The 23501-nt window shown below is 35.1% G+C and overlaps 1 protein-coding gene across 1 annotated transcript; it reads right to left on the reverse strand.

Moving 5' to 3' along the window:
* Nucleotides 1-5585: 5585 nt before the first annotated feature.
* On the reverse strand, nucleotides 5586-19448 carry LOC129253847 (PRELI domain containing protein 3B-like). The gene is made up of 6 exons (XM_054892275.2): nucleotides 19039-19448; nucleotides 13923-14091; nucleotides 12972-13058; nucleotides 10985-11055; nucleotides 10319-10421; nucleotides 5586-8913 (listed from the first exon to the last, which is right to left on the reverse strand). The coding sequence occupies exons 1-6, from the start codon at nucleotides 19068-19070 to the stop codon at nucleotides 8791-8793; spliced, it is 585 nt and encodes a 194-aa protein (XP_054748250.1). The 5' UTR covers nucleotides 19071-19448; the 3' UTR covers nucleotides 5586-8790.
* Nucleotides 19449-23501: the final 4053 nt, after the last annotated feature.

Raw genomic sequence — 23501 nt, forward strand, 5'->3', positions numbered from 1 at the left:
TCGTCAAAAGTTGTGGTACCGGAGCGCCATGAGAAAAACATTATCAGCTTGTTGATCTTTTTTTCTTTATGTCGTTATAATTATAGAGGGATATACTGTTCTGCTATTCAGTACCAGGTCGGATCGTTCTTCTGCAGGGATCGTACTCCTTTTTTTTTTATATTAAAACATGTTAAAAAAACTGTACCTTTATGTATGACCTGCATAATAATAACTTACCTCACTCCTTAGCACATTATTGTAACCTAATTGAGCACAATTATCCTACAAGGCAGAAGAAAGGCCAACAAGTAAATCTTCCAAGACTAAAACAATTCAAGGTCAATTTTCGCTTTCTTTTCTAGGTAGTGATTTCTGTAATAAAGTTCCAGTTGAAATCAAATTGAAGAAATCCAGAAAAAGTCTTATGAATTCTCTAAAAAGATGTTTTTATCATAAATTCACACCACCTACATGTACTGTACAGTATTTAATTACTGCAGTTAAGATACTTTTAAAAATGTTACTGACAACCCTTTACAAGGATAGATCGAGTATGTTGTCATTTAATTTTTGTTTTGTTTTTGTTCTTAAAAATGTGCATTCGTAATATGTGGGGCCAGACGGCCAGACTCGACAAGCACTTGCGCATTCTGGGTCCGTATCATCAAGACTTGTTATAATAACAAATGCAAGATTTTGATAACAAATTCACTATCAGCCAATCAGATTGAAGGATTTCAGTAGCCTATAACTGTTATTGTAAATTTGTTATTGTAACAAGTTTTATGAAACGGACCCCTGGTCCCATTTACCATTGTATGTTTCATACATGTATAACTTTTAATCAATTTGTTTCATAATCTGTAAACATGTGAATATTGTTAGTAAATAAATAAATCCAATCATATATCAAACTCATTTAGGGTAATCGAAGTGCTCCCGTGTCTCATACACTTAACAGCGTAACCTCTCTGTTGGAGAATGTTCGACCCGGATAAAAATTATCAGTAGGCCTATTAATCAAAATTTTGGGAGATTCTATCCAAAGTATTTTGACAATTTTTTGTTAGTCCATTGAAGGTGAATTCAAAATGCATAAAGACTAGTTTTTATAACTTTTAAATATATTAACTTGGTGACGCTCGGTCTCCCGCTTCCTCACATTATTTCTCACATATATCTGGGTGACTGGGTCTCTATTCTGAAACTTCCGGAAACGTCCCCAAATAGAAAAAAAGGGGGAAAGAGAGAAAAAGAAAAGCGAAGGAAGAAAAGGGATAACTTTATTGTTTTTCCTTCATATTTTTTAAAGAATAAAAACCTATATGAGACTTTTCTCTCTCTTCATACAAAATTTTGTTTCCGCGCTTACGGTGCGGGAAAAACTTTAAAATTGCTTTCTCCTTTGTTTCCACACCATTTTCTACTCCGTTTTCCCCTCCCGGCTATCGGGACTCATGTATTTCTTTCCAGAAATTATGGAAAATACATTGTTGTGAAGTATGATGCAGGTAAACACTGCCGCCACTCCCCGATTCCCCATTATGCTATTTTTTTTTTTGCTTTGTATAGCAAGCAATTTTAGGCAAGTATTTGCTCGAAGAGGCATTCATAAAACCCTGTTGTGCTATTAATATACAAAAGTATTACGATGGAACTTTATTCCATATCGCGGCACATCCATCTCATGTCTTGTTTTGCGCCATTAATTTGAAATTTTGAATATCACTCAAATTTCTTAATCATCTGGAATCGCATAATAATAAAAACAAACCACAGAGGTTTGCATGCATGCCTAACGTGTGTATGGGAAAGGAGAGATTTCTCTCCGTGCATCATCTCTTTCCCATTTTGAGCCCTTTTTTCTTAGTAAATCGAGTTAAATAATCGAAGAAAAATGAAATTGAGAAATAAATTAGAACAGATTAAGGTTTCAGAGAAATTTCTGTTCTTCAGGGGGGGGGGGGGCAGTCAAATATATTGCACTCGTTAAGGGTATCAAAAACACCGATTTTCAAAAATAAGGGTGTTTTTTTTCCCCAAGCTTTTTCCCGGAGCTTTATCCTCCTCGTTTCTGAAATTAGTGTTCAGGTTCTTCCTGATTGTGGTATTTTAACCCTAAATGCAAGGGGGGGGGGGTATGCAATACCTATGAATATAGTTTTTTTCTATATTTAAATATATTGTTAGCAAGAAGACAAAACTTGTTTAGGGGTCATATGCAAAATAAAACTCGTTTAGAGGGTGTTTGGAAATATTTGGCCACGCGTGTGTACAGTAATACATTTGACTGACCCCCCCCCCCCCCTGGGTCAACGCCATTCGCGGGAAGGAATATAATATCTTTTCTCTCATACCCATCGATCTACCCCGTTTGCGATAATTAATATGACGGCAAATCTTATCTCACCAAGATAGGCATTTCATACCACTCCATGCATGACCTTTTCTGTTCTCAAAATTTATATAAAACGTAGTTTCGCGATTTGCGTGGGAAGATGAGTCATTTAAAATTCCCTAAATCTTTTCCCATTTTGGGGCGTTCATAACTTTTTTTTTAATCACAGCAGCTAAATTGGATTCGGGCTGATATAGTATAGACGGACGCAATTGATGTCTTCTTTTGATTTGAATTTGATGAGATATCGAAAACTTTGCGCCTCCCCCCCCCCCCCCCCGGGGGGGGGGGGGGCCAGTCAAATATATTGCTGTACACACGCGTGACCAAGGAATTTCAAAACACCCCCTAAACGAGTTTTTCTCTGTGTGCAAAATAACCACCTAAACAAATTTTTCGCGGGCATTATATTTACACATTTTGGCCCCTAAACAAGTTGTCGCCAAAACTATGACCTCGGGGAAAAAGCTTGGGAAAAAAATACCCTAAACACGTTTGGCTAGTCTTTAAAAAAAAAAGCTTTGGGGGAAAAAACATACCCTAAATACGTTTAAGAAAAAAAGGTGGAATATAATCATGTAGGTATAATTTTCGTATGATTTTGCGTACCAACCCCATTTCACGGTGAATGCATCAAAAGTAATAAAAAATAAAGTTTTTAATGGGCATATTTTCGCGCAATTATTATATTTCTGAAACTATCTTTTATACTCATGGTCGGAGGGTTTGTGTTAACAGCATTTGGCAAGGTCAAACACTAATTTCAATGTAACCTTCGAGGCCGGCAATTTTAGGGGTGCATCGAAGGAAAACAGATAAAGAAAAGTGTGCTTTATTTCTAGTCCGAATCATGATAGTCAATACTTTGAAGTATATGAATTAATTCCAGTGGTTTCATGGTGACCGATAGTCGAAGAAATGCAAAACAAAAAATAATAAACAAATTATAAAAATAAAAGAAAAATAAACAAACTTTGATCAAAATCAATGTTTGTTTCTACATGTATCATACTTTCTTCCGCCACGTCAAAGTAACGCAAAAATATCTACCCAGAAGTTAATTTCAAATGAATGAGGTACTATGTTCTTGAATATTCACCAGCAAAATAGCCAAAAGGGTAAATCTTATCTAAAAGTTTTGGTAAAGATTCAATAATGTGATTATTTCAATTAACATCGGACTATCACTAGAACATCTTAATCAGTGCCCTTAAGATGATTTCATCAATTCTTTGTTAAAATTTGAATCTGATCAATGTTATCAGATTTAGTCACCTATTTTAGTGTTGCTATTTTAATCATACATTTTAAAATAGGCCAACTTCTTGATAGTTCTTAATAATCCAAAAACTATTAAACTAAATTTTCATGGCATTTCATGCACAAGAATATAGATGAAATCTTTTAAACAGGAAATGTTTAATGGTGGAGTACAATCATCCATTCTATCAGACTATGAAAGTTAAATTTGAACATGAATAGTCTTGCTCTTTATCTAAACTTTACAGGCTTTCATTAAAGGGGGAGGGAAGAAAAAAAAAAGCAACAGAGAGAGTTCTGGGTAATCTAAAACTGTAGTACCTCTATTATTCAAGAGGGAAAAAATGTCACCTAAGATCCCCCCGCTCATTGACATACCCTGGCACTACTCTGAGGACAAATAGTTTAAATCTTCAAACTGGCTATGAAAAACTCAGACGAGAAAACACACAAATCACATTCCGCATATATTCTAAAATTAATTTCAATTTTTAATTGCAAAATTTACACCTATTTTTCTTTTGAATAAAGGATAAAATAGTACAATTACAAATATGCACTCTTTGCACAATTGTACAGATTTGTTCATCAGATATACAAACCCAAGAGCCCATAATTTGTATAACTTCACACCAAAAATAATTTTGTATTTTAACCAAAATATGAAATCATACCATACTTTGACTAAAACTTACACTTACAACATTATGTAAGTCTTTATTCCATGAATACACCATAATTTTACACAAAATTCATCAAAAATGATATTCGATTGAATTTGTGGGACTATTTTTCACAATGAATAATTGCATATTTTTTCAATGTTTACATTTATAGGTAAACAATAATAACAAATGCTTTGTATAAAGTTGATTAACATCTGGTAATCTATTGGTCAACCATCATATCAGCAGCCGTTTCCTCTATACGTACACATTGCATCGATAGATTTTTATTATAACACAACCTCCCCAACTTCCTACTTTTTAAGTAAAATGAGCAAATTAACTATGAAATAAACGGCAAGGTAAATAAATAGGAGAACATTCTGATATATATATATATATATGTATATATATAACAGTACATAATTGCGTTAAATGATTTACAAAGCAAAAGCCTGTCATGATTCAGATCAATTAAACATCAAACAGAAACATTTTAACCTCAACAAATCACAAACTTGTGCATCCCACACTTATTTACAATTCCTGAGAATCAAATAGATACCATTCAATTTCAAGCTTGAATTAAAGCCAAGATAAATTTTAATTCCTTATTTTTTAAATAAAAAACTTTAAATGCCTACATATTTAAATCTCACTTAACTGAATATTGGCAAAGACCAATAAAATGCCTTTGATTCAATATTCTCAAATATTATTGATATATAATTTATTAACTTAATTAATCTAATCTTAAGTACAGTTTAAAAAAATTGCATTGGAAAAAGCTAGCTGTGCTAGCACAAACATAAGCATTTAAAACTAAAAGTAACATACATGTGAAAAATATTGCTAAATTGCCATTATTACTTCAAACGTATAATCCAGACTGGAAAATATTGTAACTTATTGATGGGTTTGGCAAAGTTGAAATATAATTGTCAATAACATTAGTGATGGCAGACAAATTTCATACATGTATTGTCCCGTGCATTGCAAGAGGAACCAACAGGCAAATAATAAAATAACTTATTTCAATTATTCAATGTAAATTCTATCTGACCTATTTCAAATTTATAATAAAGGAAATATGGGTAGTGTGTTCAAGAACTGAGAGTAGATCTATTATTACTATTGTGGTTATAACAATAACACAATTGTTTTGATATATGTAATGTTGTTCAATAATATTGCCATGATACTTAAAATTGTTCACTATTTCTCTATGATTCTTCTTTACATTTTCATACAATTAATGGAAATAATGGAAAAGAGAGTGATTTTATTTTCAAAAATGTAGTAAATCAGTTTAATAGCCATGGATAAGAAATGGTTATTCTTCTCCTTTTGTCTCATTAGAGACACAATAAAATTTCCCTCCAACTTTGACATATGTGTGTTCACAGGACACAAGCTTTAAAGATACGTATAATCACAACATTAATTGCATCCATTCTAATATTCACCTCACAAAACAGTTTGCTGGAATGTTCCTGTCACTTCTAATAAAAAATGTTTAAGTAAACCTAGATAAATGCACACATTTGTGAAAAAAAAAAGAAAAAGAAAATTAGATAACAATTTTTTTTTACTATTATAAATTTTTATTGCCAAGATGCTTCAGCTTCATTCCCCCCCCCAAAAAAAAAAATCACACCTTTTTTTGAGTGAACTTGCAAAAATGACATAATCCAAACTACAGAAATAAATTCATTAAAATACAATGTACATGTATTACACGAGTCACAAGATAGCAGTAGAACTAAGATTGCATTATGAATTTTTATCCCAAAATCACATACCATTCCAGAAATAAAGGCACATCAACATCACAGGTCCCTATTTCTTTTTTTTTTTTTTTTGGGGGGGGGGAGGGATAAAAAACACATTTTCCTAACTTGTGTGGATGACATGACACAATTAAAAAAACCATCACTTTGCTAAGTGTATATAAAAAATTAATAAAGCATATCGTCGCTGGGATGTTAAATCCTTTATCTTAGAAAATGCAGTAAAATATATGTAACTCATGGCAAATCCATATTGTCTGAAAACAGTCTCCTAATTTATGTAAAGAGAAAACTTTCTACATGTAGGCAAAAGAGAATTGGTACTCATGTCATAACTCGATTATCAAGTTTTTTTCTGAGCTCTCATGACTCAATTATTGAGATACAGCTTTTTAACACCCAGTGATGATATGCTGTTATACATCATGCAATGCACATACATTTAATGAGCATTCATTTAATTTCATCAGTCATAAAAAATTCACTAAGTGGCAGGTTTGATATTACAGGCCGAATGATTCTCTCAAACTAGTTTTGCAAGCTACACCCTCAATTTACCACATCAATATAAGATCAGGGCTATAAATTATTCCAGAATGAAGCAATCATCCACACACTTTAAAATACCAATTCACCCTTCATCTATCTCTGTTTTTATGTTTTTACAAATTTTGTCCTTTTTTTGGTCCTTTTTTTATTTTTTTACCACAAATAAATATAATTTTCTTTCTGTATATACATGTAGTATGAAATATCCATCACAAGTCCACCAACTAGGAACATTTAATTTGCATGTTCATTGCTGGACGCATTATAGTCTGATTTGCGTTCATGGCATACAAAGTCAGTGAAATGAAGCAATGTAAGACACTGAGCTTGCCAAAACTTAACTAACAATGCCTGACATATCACCTGTTTGTGATGACATGGAATTCCCTAAAATAATGTCTTTCAACAGGATATTGGACAGGCAGTGGCAGTGACATTGGTAATAGGTACTTGTGCATGCTGTATATTGCACTGATCTTTACCAATAACTTTGTATGCCATGAACACTAAGCCGACTGTTGTGATGTATTCACGTAGCAGTCCGATACTAAACAAGCAAATCAATCAATCTTTACTTTGGGCTGACAGGTTAATCTCTTCATTTTACAAATTGAATTACAAATATCCCACCATATCTTTCTTTAATAAGCTCCAATCCTTTTTTAACAGCTACTACATTCTTTTGATAGAACTTAATAAAAGATTCCATCCAAAAGTTCTGAACAAATCGACTCTACCACTTGCATTTGTTGACTCACTACATGTAAACAAGGGAGTGTTTCATGATGTAAACAGTCTGGTTTTTACTGACAAATTTGCTCTGAGCCAATCAGATGCAAGGATTTTGGTAGCTTATAACAAGTCCATCAAAATAACTGTTTCATGAAATGTTCTCCAGAGGTCAATATCTTGTCTCCCTTGCACATTTTTTCTAATTCTCACCTTATATAACAGTTAAAATGGCTGCCAATATCAATCCCTTTACCTGTATTACAGTGGTATAACAGCAATGTACCACTCAGATCAATCAGGTTTTGGATCAGGGAAATGACAAAAAAGTTTCTTCATCGAACAATGCAAGGGAAATCTTAACTTGCATTCATTCTGTGTCTCTACACCAAAGGAAAAAGTGAGAGTTGCGCAGTAGCAACTAGCATTTCTGTGACCTCTTTTGTACACTGTCATAGTCATACAAATAAATGATCCTTTCATATCTCTAGTTAAGTTACAAAACCATGTACATGGATCTTAGACATTTCAATACTCTGCAGAGCTACTATAGCTACCATTGTGCTGTTTGATGTTAGAATCTATTCAGAAGTTGATACTGACTTTGTCTGCATTTTAAAAATGATATTCTCATAGGGCAATATCTAGGGCCAGAGCTTCATGACTGTCAGTGTCAAAGAAACAGATTGTCTATCCTTAAATACATAGCTAGGAGATAATATCGCTCTAACATAAGTCACCTTACTCCCACTCTCATTCTCTACATATACAATGGAAGAGAGAAAGAGATAATTATACATAGGTCGATTAAAAGCTTAGTCCACTTACAAAGCAATATACTTTATGCATTGATGTCAACGCCCTGCCATCTTAGAGGATGAAGCCATTGCCTTGCATGCATTGGTGATCTGCAGTGGGCACATCTCTGACAAATAAATTTAATGCATATTCCTATATCCTCTGAGGGAGGGCGCTACAAGATTATTACATCATATGAATAAGGTCTTTAGACTGCAATCAACCCATGATTAAAGAGTCTCTATGCAGGAGCTCCCATTCTCTATCTGTTATCCAATGGCTTGTCACTTGTTCAATCGAAGTTCAAATACCACTGCTTCGTAATGGTTCCTTAAGCTAAGTAGAGTACTGATCGAACGGCAGTAACACTGCAATATAACTATGTCTAATCTTCATAATAATGGAAGACAATTTTGCCAGCCTTATACCAAAAGGGTTTTCACACCATTAAACACACACAAAGATAATATCCCATTGCTTTAAGGCTGAAGAAGCAATAAATTGGGGCAAGTCCAAGCAACTAGCACCCTCTCTATCTACTGGTGGACTTGTGACTGTCTGTCAAAAACAGAGGTAAGACTCATAAATAACACTAGCTACATCAGGAATCAAGCCTTTGTCAATCAAAATCTATGGTCTCTATACCACTGGTTAGATCTTCGATACCTTTCTTGGCCGTGGATGCCAGCTCTGTCATCTCCCGGTTGATAGTACCGATGACCCACTCCATTGCTTCCCGACCCTGTAAAACACGAGGGGGAAAAGGTTACAAGAAAACCACGTAAACAAAATTAAGTGAAGATTGCATTTAATCAAATTACTTACGCTGGAATCCCAACTATCACTGCAAACACAAGGCAAGGCCATCTTTGGGCAATGGTTTAATAGCACTGATTTTCACTCTAGTCTTTTCAAGCCCACCCACATCTTAGCACAGATGAGTGGTTTTGATCAAGGATGTGAAAGTCAACCTTGGAGTGTATGAATTACATATTCATTCAGAAAGTGGCTCATTGTAGGATTAAAATTGACATCTATGTTAATTTGCATTTGGTTGAATTAACAAGTACACCGCTCAGCAGTCTCCTTTTAAAACGCATCTTTTGCAGTCATTCACATCTATCTTTTGGAAGACAAAATTTCTATGACTGATAAAAAAAAATGTATGAATACTACAGTGGCTTAATCTCAATATCTTTCATATCCAGGCTTTCAGGACAAAAATAAAAGTGTTGGTTGAACAGCATACAGCATCCAGTTAATTCCAAAAAGTAAACAGCTAAAGTAAGTAAATATGTTATTGGGCAAAATATCCTATTGAAAGCAAGTGATTTAAAATCATACATCTGTAAATCCTAACATTTTGAAAGCAGGAAATCTTGTATTGTTATTTGGAGCTGTATTACAATTAAACTGAAAGTGACGTTCTCATATACTGATCGATATAGCAGTTTTGTAGTATACAATTTCCTTTCAGATTTAGGTTGTTTTCCAATATTAATATGCATAAAACAAACATGTTTGTATCTTTTTCAATAGTTTTGGACAGGCGTGATGTACAAGGTCCAGTTCAATAATGAACATATGGGCAATTCCATAGGTTGGTGGACATGAGCTCAATGTGTCTTTGTACATATAGCCCATCAGAAACGTAACGAGAGTAACCACTTTATCTGCACCCCTAGTAAAAACAATGTGTTCTTTATTTTTTTAATTATATACAAATTTGTCTCCCTAATATACTTCTTTGAAATGGATATAATCAACTTTCATTAAAATCTTGCATGAGGACACTTTTCACTTATGTCCACTTTTCATTTTATGCATGTCCAAATCATGTAACATGAGTAACCGACAAATTTCAAAGATTTGCCAGGAGCATAATGAAATTTCCCAAGTTTTGTTTTTATACAAAGGATAGTCAGACTGCGTACTATGTTGTGATAAAGAGATGTTTAGTTCCTATCAATGATAATGGAGTTACAGCTCCAAGTATGAGCCAAGGTGTCTCCAAATGTAATGTGAGTAACCGTGGAATAGCCCATATGGTTATGGTATAAAAATCATAGGTATTCATGAATAAGGCCCTTGGGGGCTACCAGGGATATTGAAGGGAAAGACAGTAGAAATTCAAATGACTCCCATACCTTGTTTGCGTTTGATGAAATAGTACTAGTAACCATCTTCTCCAGCTGCCCACCCAATCCTAATCCTTTCACTGTAACTGTAGCCTCCTGGGTCAAAAGTGTCCTATATATAATAATAATCCATGCACTTCGTTAAAAATCCGAAAGATGTATTGCTACACAGTTTGTATACAATTCCACAACAGCCTGTTGTAGGAAGACTTCCTTTTAAGGGTCAAGTCCACCCGAGAAAAATGTTGATTTGAATAAATAATAGAGTAAAATCAAGCAAGCACAACACTGAAAATTTCATCAAAATCAGATTCTAAATAAGAACTTTAGGACAATTCTTTTTTTCACTTGATTTTTCACATAACAGTTATATGTACAACACAAGTGATTTGCAAATGTAAGAGTCAATGATGTCACTAACCATTTTTTTAAAAATCATATACTATTCTTACATATTTGACAATAAGGACCAACTTGAATGAACCACAGAATGTTAAAAGAATGGTAATCTCACATGTTCATGGAGGAGTAAAACTTTTGCTTCAAAAGAAAGTGAGAAAATTTCCCCCTATATTTCATCAAATACAAATTCCCTCTTTGAAAAAAGAAAATAGAATGGACTGCTCTAATTTACGATAAGTCATATCAAGGTCTGAAGTAAGGAAGTATACTCACGCATTCTCAATGGTAGGATGTGGCTTGTAAACTAGTTTCTCATCAATAGAAACATAACTTTGCAATGAAATCTGAAAAATTAGAAGATATAAAAATGATGAACTTAATATAACATTTTGTGGTGACTTCCAGAAGATAACTGGAAGTATATTTAAATGAGTACACTGAACACCTACAAACGAGTCTAATTTTTTTATTGTCAATACATGAATGCCTCAAACTAATTGTCATCATTATTTGAAAGTACAGATCCCCTAAGGTGACATGATAGTTTTTCTTTTAACCCGTTCCCTCAACTTATAACCTGAACTTTTAACTCATTCCCTTGACTTCTAGCTTGCTTCCTCGACTTATAAATTCGGGGAGCCGTTTGTATAAGTCGAGAGAACAAGAGAGTAACTCATGGGACCGAGTAAGGAAAAAAAAACCCAAACCATGACATGTTACCTTCAGGGCTCCATACCAAAGAAAAGGGTGGAGGGGAAGAGTAAATATATTTTTGTTATTTCTTTCCTACACTATCAGTATCAATCAATCTAGCAGTTTCTTCACACACACGATCCCAGTGCAAAATGTATAATAATCAATGCAATCATATAAAAGAGATCTCAGAATTTCCGTCTGCATAGATTGTAACCAAATACATGTACTGAATGATTACAATAATCAAGGCCAAAGAAATACAGCAACTAGAACCTGTATCTTGTCTTCAAGCTTTTACTGGTGCTATTTTTTAAGTTTCAACTAATGTAAATCTTACTCAGTAATACTATGAAATAATATTTGCACATAGTGTACATTTTTTTTAAAATACAGGTGTGTGGCAGGATGTTGACTTCTGATCACAAATGAATTACATGTATTCACTTGATAAACATACTGCAAAAATTGATCATATTCACAAAATATACCCCCCCTAAAAATATATTTAAAAAAAAATGAAATGCAAAAAAAAACACCATAAAATCATTGACAGACCAAGAATACTATTGCCATCAAATGTGATGAACATTTCTAAAACATGACCAACACATTGGCCTTAATCTACAATAATTGTTTTGAATCTATTGTCTGAAACCAAGGTTTATGCAGATTTCATGCATCAAACACGCTCAATTAAAAATGTCCTATAAATTCTGTTGCTACTTTTCACAACTTTCTGCCTAAATCTGCTGCATTGGATAAGCTTTAACACTGCAGTGAACAAGGATTTTCTGGGGCTCTTTTGAGCATTAGGGGAACGAAATCGTCCTGAGCCCCAGTGAAATCCCCCCCCCCCCAGAATTAATTAATCAGGGATGCCAGTCAGTTTTACTCACTGAGCTTGAAAGAAGGCAGAATAAGCCCCAAACATGCTGAACAAAACTGTGGAAGAGCCGTGGTAAACAGAGGGTCGTGTGTTCGAATCCCACCGCGGTCTAGCGTCCTTTGGCAAGGCGTTAATCCACACTTTGCCACTCTCGACCCAGGTGCTAAATGGGTACCCGGTAAGATGCGAAAGACATTGTTTGTTTGAATTTGCCAGCGCCATAATAAGGCTGCGATGAATGCAAGGAATGCTCCCCAGGGAGTGGAAATTGTGCACTTTTCGTGCGGGATTGAAATGAATCCAATGACCGGGGTAATAATACGCTGTAACGCGCTTCGAGCCATTGTGGGAAAAGCACTATATACAAATTGGCTATTATTATTATTAATACAAGCCTAAAAAGACTGAAATTTGAAGTTTTCATTGCCAGAAATTAGGTAAAAACCTGAAGACTGGCATCTCTGATTAATAAAAAAAAAAAAAAACATCTAGGCCTATAATACTTAAGAGCAACAGGTTCATCAATATTGCCCTGGCTAATGATTTCTGCACCCTCTGACAAAAGCACACATGCATTCATTATTGGACTCTTTCTCAACAAAAGTGCTGAATTAAGTGCACTTTTAAATGCATGAAATCTGCATAAACCACTTATAAATTTGGGCTATTACGACTTACATTGGCAGACTTAGCTGTGAATGTTTTCTTCTTGGGGTCTACAATGGAATACTCTGATCCATAGCATGTAGGCTCAAGACCAACCAACTGAAAGAAGAAAGAAAACAACCATCATACATTACAGTACAAGAATACACATATATCAACTGACATGGGTGAAAGACATGAGTAGACGCTCATGGCCTATGTAAACAAAAGTAAATGCAAGAGTCTGTTGGCTAAAATGCACGGAAAGCAATTAAAAATGATATACAGATTGAGGGACAGCAAGTTGTTTTTCCAATTACCAGTAAATCAAAATGGTTCTTATATTTTTCATGTTCATGTGATAATTCACAAAATTTACATGTTGATCTTAGTTTTAAAGGTCACACTAAATCAAGACTTCTGAGTTTGAAAGACCAAGCCCATGCCATATATTATTTGGTATGACAAAAGGTATGCTTGAATCATATGATTTGATAAGACCAGCATCACGTAACATAAAGATTTGCCACATATGAAAGAACCGATCTGATTGTTTCGTGGTCAGTGTTTCGAACAGCCAACCAACAATCGGGCCCTATGAACCAGCAATACCCATACCTCATGAACTATAGAGATATGGTATCAAAAATGCTGAATTGCAACAAGTTACTTGTGAGGTCATCACAAAGTATGATTACGAAGGAGAAATACTACTTTTTCTTTCTTCAAATAATCAGAATATTACAGCATTATGCTGCATTTACAGTAAATGTACAACAAAGTTGTTTATTCAGTCTTTTTCCAATCTTTTGGTCTGATAGCATATCATGAAAGGACATTATATCTGACATGTCTCGTAAAATCTGACAGTTATCACAGGAACTGTGCTTCTCAGCCAATCAGAATCAAGGAAAGTTGTCAGATCTGACATGTCAGACAATTTTGCCAAATGCTTGCTAGTTCTTTTACTATCTATGTACTCACCGATCTGACCCAGCCTGGAAGACCCCACTCTGTTGTAAGCAACCTCCTACTGTGAAGGCGGCCCTTATCATCTACCTTCCTATCGAGGACATCAATCCCAATAACGCTAGGGTTCATGGGATTGGGATACTTCCTCCACGCAGCCTGAGTGACTGTCTCCCACGGATGGCTGATTGGAATTAGAAAGAGTGCAGAAAGAAGAAATTTTAAGAATATATATATCTGAATGGGTGGCAACTGCAAAATCATAAAATTTGCAGAGTTATAAACTTCTGAAGTTCTGCATAAAAAAAGAATTGATCTTCAAGCATCATATTTGCTGTGAGTTAAAGTCTTTTAGATACAATATTGATGTGTATCAAATTTCATCCTCAGTTTGAGGGTGGTTCTGACCTGGGGGGGATATTGCAGTTATTTATTTGTGGTCATCCAATCCGTAATATCAATTTTACGACAGTGCAAACCCATTTCAGAGAAAATTGACTTCAAAGTTTACTATAATTTCCACACTTTGTTCCCCATCCTAACAACATTTTCATTGCTAGAAAAATACATGGTTAGAAAGACCGAGTCAATTCTCGCTACCCCAAATAGCGATTTCGCCGAGATCCGGGAAAATCCCTGTAACGCGCATTGCATTATGGGATAGCTTTTCGGTATTACAACTTCCTGATCGGAAGTCCAATGCACTGTTTTGCCATTCAGATCAACAGTGCCGTCATGCACAACAACACAACGTCGCTTTCGCTCGGAAAGTTCGTGATCACAACCCTCTCTTTCACATTTTCACGTGAAATATATTTTTTATTTCTATTTATAATTCAAATGGAATCAAAACTGACCAAATTAGATAAAACGTATTATAATCTGTACATATTACGCTGATTGGCATCGATTTCAGCGTGGTGGAAAACTCAGTATCGCGAACCTCGCGCGAGCATAACTCTGAACCGGAAGTGGTGATGACGACCCGACGAAGTGAAAATTATCTCGTCTCGCGCATTATGAGATTTTTGTTCCTATTTGGGGTAGCGAGAATTGCTTGACGCTGGTATCTTTATTTTTTACACAATACCAAGAATCAGAGAAATATCGCTAAACAGCTACCTGCTTGTAATTTCAGTTTGAGTGGTTTAGATTTTCCCTGTACAAAAACACCATGGGGGATACAACAACCCTGACCGCAATTTCATTGCGCATCTGCGCGCGATCAAGCAAAACATAGCATTGCTCTTTCACGTCTACAAAAAATCTGGAGTGACAAAGGGCGTGTGTTTATGCTTCCACTTTTCAGGCCAGAATCAGCGTTTCCATGTGATTAGTCCACAGTTGCGTCCATGCTTACTTTCATTTAAACGACGTTTCAGAATGCCGATTGTAAACTCACAAAAAGATATGTTTCGAAACATCGTTTGACCAGAATCAGGGTTTCTGGGGAAGTATAAACAGAAGTTACAGAACCACGATCATAATCGTGTTTAAATGACATCATTTGGTACATGCTTCCGGTGAGATTAAAATCCGCGGGCAAAGACTTACCTCCACAGAATTACTTCTCATCTGACCAATGTACATTTGCATATACAATGTATGTGTGATTATTGATTTAAGTACTATCACTACTTCTCCTTCTACTTACTACTTCTTCTTATTTGTCATTACGATGAATGTTGAGGGATTTACAACAAAAAAAAAACGGGAACATGAGTTCTGATGAGGAGACATCACTGAGCCAGATCAGTAGCATGAAAAATAGATGTCTTATTATTTTCTTATGTATACTTTAAAATTCTTTATTTTGTCTCACTATTATTCAAACCATGGTGGAAATTCTATGGCTATGTCAAATAGCTCAATGCAATTACTAAAATATCGGAACTTGTTCGCTGTTTAAATAATAGTCGACCATAACAACACTCGGAAAAAGAAACTGTTGGATTAGGGCGAGCCCAATTTGACCTCACTTTCCTGCTCAACGAAAATTGCCATGAGATGCCAGCTGGAGATCGTGATTTCGCCTCTGAAACTGTACATTGTATAAACAGCACTCCCATTTTACGAATCAGTGGAATATTTTTCAATTTTTTCCCAAAATTCTTGGAATATTTTTGTTTTTTTCTGAGCGATCCAATATAATATAAATATTCATGCTGTTTGACCAGTGACCCTCGCATGCGATGTTTTGAAATCGGCCATGAATAATTATATGTGAGAAATTAGATACTGGCCCAAAATCACACATTTTGAGGATAACAGGAGGATGGACACGGAGTGAAATAAGGGTGAAGAGTAAGAAATAAAACTATTTTTCTTTCTCGTTATATTTTTTTTCTATAATTTTTACAATAAACCACCATTTGATCCCACCTTTGTCACACGGTATATCCGAACTGGTTCACCGTCCCGATGTTCGGGCAGGTGGAGCGTAGTGTAGCGGTAGTGAAGTGGAGTGGAGCCTGCACGAACATCGCTCGAGGTAGAACGCGGGCTAAGTTGAAACATTGTAATTTTCTCTAACGCCTGTAAAATAAATTTATGCAATACTGCCCTCAATTTATTGCTATTAATAATACAACATTAATAGCAATAAATTGAGGGTATTGATAAATTTATTTTACAGGCGTTAAAGAAAATTACAATGTTTCAACTAACCCCCCCAATCGATCTCCCCTACCGGTTATCATAAGAATTGCGCATTCAAAGAATTTAGACAGTTATAAATATAACATTACTGAGGAGCTGAATCAAAGCTGTGAAATTTATTAGCACCACCATCGGGCTTCCTTTTATTTCCTTAAGAGACATGCGAAGTCACTTTCCATGGCTGAGGTAAGCAAATTCGATCATTTTTTGTAGGATTTTTGGCATTATCGTGAAATTGGGAACCAGTTCCCAATTTCCAAAGGACACTTTTTCACGACAAGACATGACCTACCTACCTTTTCGAGCTTGTTCACTGCTTCACCGCAGCTGGCGCGCTGATTCTAGATAAAGTAATCCTTCAAAGAGCTTAGATCAGAAAGATTGATTTCGTCGCCGTCTTTTCTCTACTCGCTAAAATGGGAACCAGCGTGGAAAACTTCCCATAGAGTTGTACACACTGGTTCCCATTTTAGCGAGTAGAGTAAACTAGTTTACTCTATTCGCTGAAATGGGAACCAGCGCGTAATAATAAGTTGTACACGCTGGTTCCCATTTCAGCGAGTAGATAAAGACAGATTACTAGTGATATTTATTTCGTTAGTGATTATTCTCTGACGAAATAAAGCTGATTAATAAACTGTCTTTATCTACTCGTGAAAATGGGAACCATTATAATTCAGGAGAATTTTCTTAGATGGTTCCCATTTTGAAGAGTAGATATAGAGAGAGAGAATGCCAATGAGATTTATTTCGTCAGTGATGATTCTGACGAAATAAATCTAAATCTAACAAATTGTCTTTATCTACTCGTTAAAATGGGAACCAACATGTATAATTCATGAGAATTTTCTTAGATGGTTCCCATTTTGGCGATTAGATTTAATAAACTACTTTACTCTACTCGCCAAAATGGGAACCAGTGCGTACAACTCTATGGAAAACTCCCCATAGAGTTGTACACATGGTTCCCATTTTAGCAAGTAGAGTAAACTAGTTTAATCTACTCGCCAAAATGGGAACCAGCGTGGAAAATTCTCAATAGAGTTGTACACGCTGGTTCCCATTTCAGCGAGTAGATAAAGACAGATTACTAGTAATATTTATTTCGTTAGTGATGATTCTCTGACGAAATAAATCTGATTAATAAACTGTCTTTATCTACTCGTGAAAATGGGAACCAGCATTTATAATTCAGGAGAATTTTCTTAGATGGTTCCCATTTTGAAGAGTAGATATAGAGAGAGATTGCCAATGAGATTTATTTCATCAGTGATGACTCTGACGAAATAAATTTCACTAGTAAACTGTCTTTATCTACTCGTGAAAATGGGAACCAGCTATGCTGGTTCCCATTTTCACGAGTAGATAATACAGTTTACTAAAGTGATTCATCCCCAGATATATCTTGTTTGTGATTTATTTAGTGAATCGATTTTGTAATATAAGTTTTTGTCAACATTGTGAAAGTGGCAGAGTGGTCTTGAAGAGCAGGGAAATGCGGGGTAGCCTAGATGGATAATTACAAAAATTATAATTCCGCGGAATCGTCGATGTCATCTGAAAACTTGTCCACCCGTGGCAAACTGAGCCCGTTAAACATCGCATGAGGAAAGAGGTAACCAGTTGTGCGAGGAGCTTCGCATCGTAAACAAAGCCTCTCGCATCAATTCTTTTCAAAATCGCCGAAGCGAAGATTCTTTACATATCGTGGTGAAAGGAGGTACAAGTTCAATTTGGCTACCAGTTCCCAAAAGCACGGAATGGCCGGATTTTTATTTTCTAATAAAAAAAAAAAACGATTGTATTGCTACTCACCTGAAAAAGCACGGGTGAGTAGCGAGGTCGAGGAGTTTCGGCAAATATTACTTCTGACTTTTCTGTAATAATGAAGCGACACAGAATCCCGACATCGAGGCACCAACTGCAACTGGACCCTCAAATAAAGGAAAAGTTAGACCTCCATGTCGCGTTCGTTCTCCATATCGATCGGCCATTTTTTGTTTTCAATTTTTTTGAAAGAACAAACAAGACACTAAAGTTAGACCATGAATGCATGATCATGATGTAGACAGAACTTTTCCTTCTTTTGATTTGAGGGTCCAGTTTGTGCCTCGATGACAGGATTCTGTGTCACAAATAGACCTTCATCCATATAATCGAGGGTAAGTGCATAATTTATTTTTCCCCCTTTTATTTGGAGTGCTATTGCGACCCCATTCTACCCCATTTTGGAGAGCAAAAGTAATACACGAACGAGTCCTGGGCTCCGGCCTGCGAAGCGGGCCTGAGCTCCCTGGGTTAGCATACCACCAGTACCGTACCTTACCGGTACCTACCGGTAAGAAGCGACACACGTGAGCTGAGCCTGAGTCTGAGAGTGAGAAAGCGCTTTTGTAAGTAAAATTTCAACATTACAACACATGGTATATTTCTTTGTAATTAAATACGTCAAATAATTCAATGCTATACTTACTGGAAAACGTGTTCAGAACTCCAAATCTTCATAGCTTTAAGAAATAATCACTCTAAAGCACTAAGAAAAGAGAAATCCGCAACGAAAATGCACGAGAACTTATGCAATACCGGTACGTACAGTAATCTGTATAGCATGCATGCGGTGATCGTGACGCAGTATCCAAGGGTCGATTGCACGAAAGGGTCTTTGCAAGGACCGTCTTTCGTGTCACCAATTTTTTATGATGCGCCATGTGAAACGCATCTCAAATAAATTATCTGCAAACATATTTTATTCGTCCGTTAAAACAAACAAAATATTTGTTTATAAAATGATTTGATATCTCATGAAATTGTATAAAATTTGATTTAAAAGCAAGCTTACGAATTTTATTTGTTTATCTCAAATTTCAGAAACACCCCGCTTATAGCGCATCATAAAAGATGGGCGACACGAAAGGCGGTCCTTGGAAAGACCCTTTCGTGCAATCGACCCCAGGTCACGTTGCATGCACGCAATTTCCATTGTGACCTCAAAGTCTGAATGACAAGTGAAAGGCATAGTAGTCTAATCTTACGTACCTTTTTGAACAATTTCATCTAAAATATTTATTATCTTTAACTATTTCTGATCGGTAAGCTACAAAAATATAAATATTAGTTGTTGTTTTTTCAGCAGTTTTTTAAAAGAATTTTTGTATGAATTGCATCAATATGTTACATTTGTAAAACTCAAATTACCATTAGACTAGTCTATGAATTAAGCGAGTTAGACTATGAACATTATAAAATACGCGCGGGCAATGTAATGCATAATTCATAAGCCGGTATGTGGGTGTGTACAGTTTCGCCAAATATGTACTTCCGGTATTGGAATGAGACATAAATGATGAAAAACATAATTTGGATGCAGGCATCCAAAACCTTAGTAATGATTTCGATAAATGATGTCAATATCTTGATAGTAAAACAATACGACAACTTGATTAGTATTTGTTATGCTATGTTATACAGTCCTTACGGAAGGAAACTAAAAAAACCCTGTAAAATCGTTGATCAATCCAAATTCACTCTGTCTATTCAAAAGATTTTGAATAGATACATAATCAGAGGGGCACTTGATACTCAGTAAATGATATTCAGTAAAAAAAGAATAACAAATTTTCGTTAAAATGAACAAATTCTATATCATGCCAGAATAGGCCATACTTGTCTTTATGACAGGAAATCCTTTGAAACAACGCCACCCCCCCTTTTTTTTGGGGGGGGGGGGGGGTGGACCATTCAGTTCAAGATTATTTCAATTCTACAAAACATTATACATGTCATCATGTAATCAATGAAGTAAAAGTAACAATGAATTAACAACAGTGGCTCAGTTCTGGGGAATTTTTGGGAAACAAATTATTGAAATAGGGTTTCTCTCTCTCTCTCCTTCTTATTCTTTGTTTATCAGGGGAGGGGGGGGGGGGCTGGATAGGTGGACCGTGGAGTGTGTTTTCTTTTGTGTGTGTGTTTTATTAAAGCTTCGTCAAACTACTATATTTTGATTAAATGGTATTGTAAAGGAAAAAATTATGTTCAACTTGAGATTTATCTATAGATACTATGTTTGCGTCTTATAATTACATTCAGAGAAATTTCTAGAACTTGTAGGGGATTTTATTCTGCATATTACTATTCCCTTTGTGATATAAATTGCTAAAGAAACGTGTACGGATTGATTCTTAGTTTACTTTTGGAATGATCATTTCAAATTGTTTCATATATGAATTCTAATTCAACTATGTTAATGATTTTGTGTTACTGTAGAAGCTGTTATTTTCGCGGGGGTTTTATTTTCGCGGATTTCGCGAATTGCCGATCGGCCGCGAATTTAACAACACGCGAAAATATTGACACATTTCTTAGTCAGTGCCAATGTCCCCAACAGCAAAGCTACACTGTAGAAAACTTCCTGTGCAATGAGAAAATGGAGATATGCACCTGTATATGTACAAAAAATAAGGCTTAGAAAGTACAGTTAGTGATTCAAAAAGTTAGCTAGAATTTCACTTTTTTGAATTTCTCAAACAAAATCAGAGCCTAAACTATTTTCTAATATTATTTAATCAATATTTATACACTCTCTGTAATATCAAAATGTATTTTTCATGAAATAATTTGATTTTATTTTCATCTGATTGACTCTATACACACGTATTGGCAGCTATTTGCATACTCATTAATATTCATAAGTCACATGACCAGAGCTTTTAGAGGTGAAGATTCTGTTCACAAAATTCCAAATTTTTACACTTTTATCAACTTTTTGAAAAATGAATCGAACAAATCACAAATTTAAAAGATTGTTTAATCCTGTAGATTACAGATCAAATTGTGGCATGATGAATTTTCAGATCTAAAGGTAAAAAAAAGTGAAATTCAAGCCACCTTTTTCCACAGTTTGTAACTGTTTTTACAGGGACATATTTATGTACAAAAGACACATCAGCAAGGGTACTTAGAGGAGCATAAATTTGCACGTAATTTGCACTAGTTATGCTTCTTAGAAATGCTGTAGAGATGTTTTGTACATCTTCCAATCGCGAATTTAACAACCCGCGAAAATGTCGGGACCCCCGCAATTCGCGAAAAATTCTGTACGCGAAAATAACAGCTTGTACAGTATTCGTTATTTTCAGATGTTATAATGAAGAAGAAATAAAATATGATTTCAAAACAAAATATATGATCTTTCGACCTCTCCATGACATTAATTTTGACCTTATCATCCTCATGAACACATTGTGGTATTACACAAGGATATTGACCATTTGGCCCTTAGATGACCTTTGATCCCGTCATCATCGAGAAACTACTGTTGCCCAAGATTTTGAAACAAGTGTGATCAAAATTGATATAGAAATAAAGAAATGAGAGCAAATTGAACAATTTTTTTTTTTTAAAGGATGAATATCATTTGACCTGACCCCTGATAACCTTTGACTCGATCATTTTGACAGGGGCTCACATGACTGTGCCAGCTCATGATGCCGGCTGGAAATATTTATATTTAAATAAATTGAGTAAAATTCACAAAGCAAAATGCTAAAACTTTCGGATTACAAATAACGAAGTTATTGAATTTAAACTTTATCAATATTTTGTGAAAACAGTTATATGCACATCGTCATGAATAATCATTAGATGTGCTGATGATGTCACATCCCCACTTTCCTTTTTCTTATGTTATTACATGAAATCATAAATGCTTCATTATTTCGACATACATGTGTAAATGATGTGTCTCCATTATGATGAAATAAGTTGCGGCAATAAATAACTATGCACTTAATCAGTTGTCAATCCATTTTTTTTTAGTTCTTGGTAGAAACATTTTGAATAAACCTAATTTCATATAATAAAATATAAGAGAACAAGTGGGGATATGACATCATCAGCCCACCTATTGAATACTCATAAAGACATGCCTAGAACTGTTTCACTGGAATAATGCAAATCTTTAAAATTCAATAACTTTGTTATTTGTTAACCGATTTTGATTAAATTTTTAGCATTTTGCATTGTGAATTTTACTCTATTTATTGAGATATAAATATTTCCAGCCTGGAACATCCATTTAATTGATGCAGAAATAAAGAAATGAGAGCAAGTTGAACAAAAATTGTAACAGCCCAACAGGAAAAGTGATCACTATAGATCTCTGCCAAACTACGTTCATGCGAGGCGATAACTAATAAAAGTATAACTGATGAGATAAAGTGAGTAGTTAGACTGTATATATCATATTTTTCACATTCATTACCGAAAGACCAAAAATAACTCTATCCAAATCTTGCCTATATAAAAGCATGGTGGCGGGTCTCCCTTGATTTTGCTATTAGGTAAATTACAAAATTTTACATTGTCTGTTAATTAAAGGTTAACTATGAAGTTCAATATATACCCTTGGTGATTTGACCGATGTAAAGTGTCTTGACATCGTGAAGCTGTGCTAAGTGTGCTTTCGGATATAATTCCACTTGTAACGCATTATATATTTTCCAAGGCTTAAATAGGACGTACGTATCTTATACTTGTGTCTTAGTTTTTAGAATGAGAAGATTTTTTGTTGTTGAGTTTATGATGTATTATTCCATTTATCCCCCCTCTCTCTATCCCAAATATACGGAGCTTTTCGCTAAGACGGGGTTTGATAATTGTTTTTAGTCCCCAATATTTGTTAAGGAAAAAAAAGTAAGGTAAGGGCGCTTTTACTCCCAAATAAAGACATTTTGGGTTCCTCCTTTTTTTTTTTTTTTTGCATCGACATACTGCATGCGTCGTAACTCGACTCCCGCATACCACCACCTTCCCCCTTTCTGAATTAAAAATAAAATAGATGGACGCAAGGGGGCGTGGGGGATAGACCCCCTAACCTGTCCTTCATCCGCTACTGTTTCTACTCATCAATTTATTTTCTAAACTCTGAAAATTCTA

The sequence above is a fragment of the Lytechinus pictus genome, chromosome 2, assembly GCF_037042905.1.
Source record: "Lytechinus pictus isolate F3 Inbred chromosome 2, Lp3.0, whole genome shotgun sequence".
Classification (NCBI taxonomy): domain Eukaryota; kingdom Metazoa; phylum Echinodermata; class Echinoidea; order Temnopleuroida; family Toxopneustidae; genus Lytechinus; species Lytechinus pictus.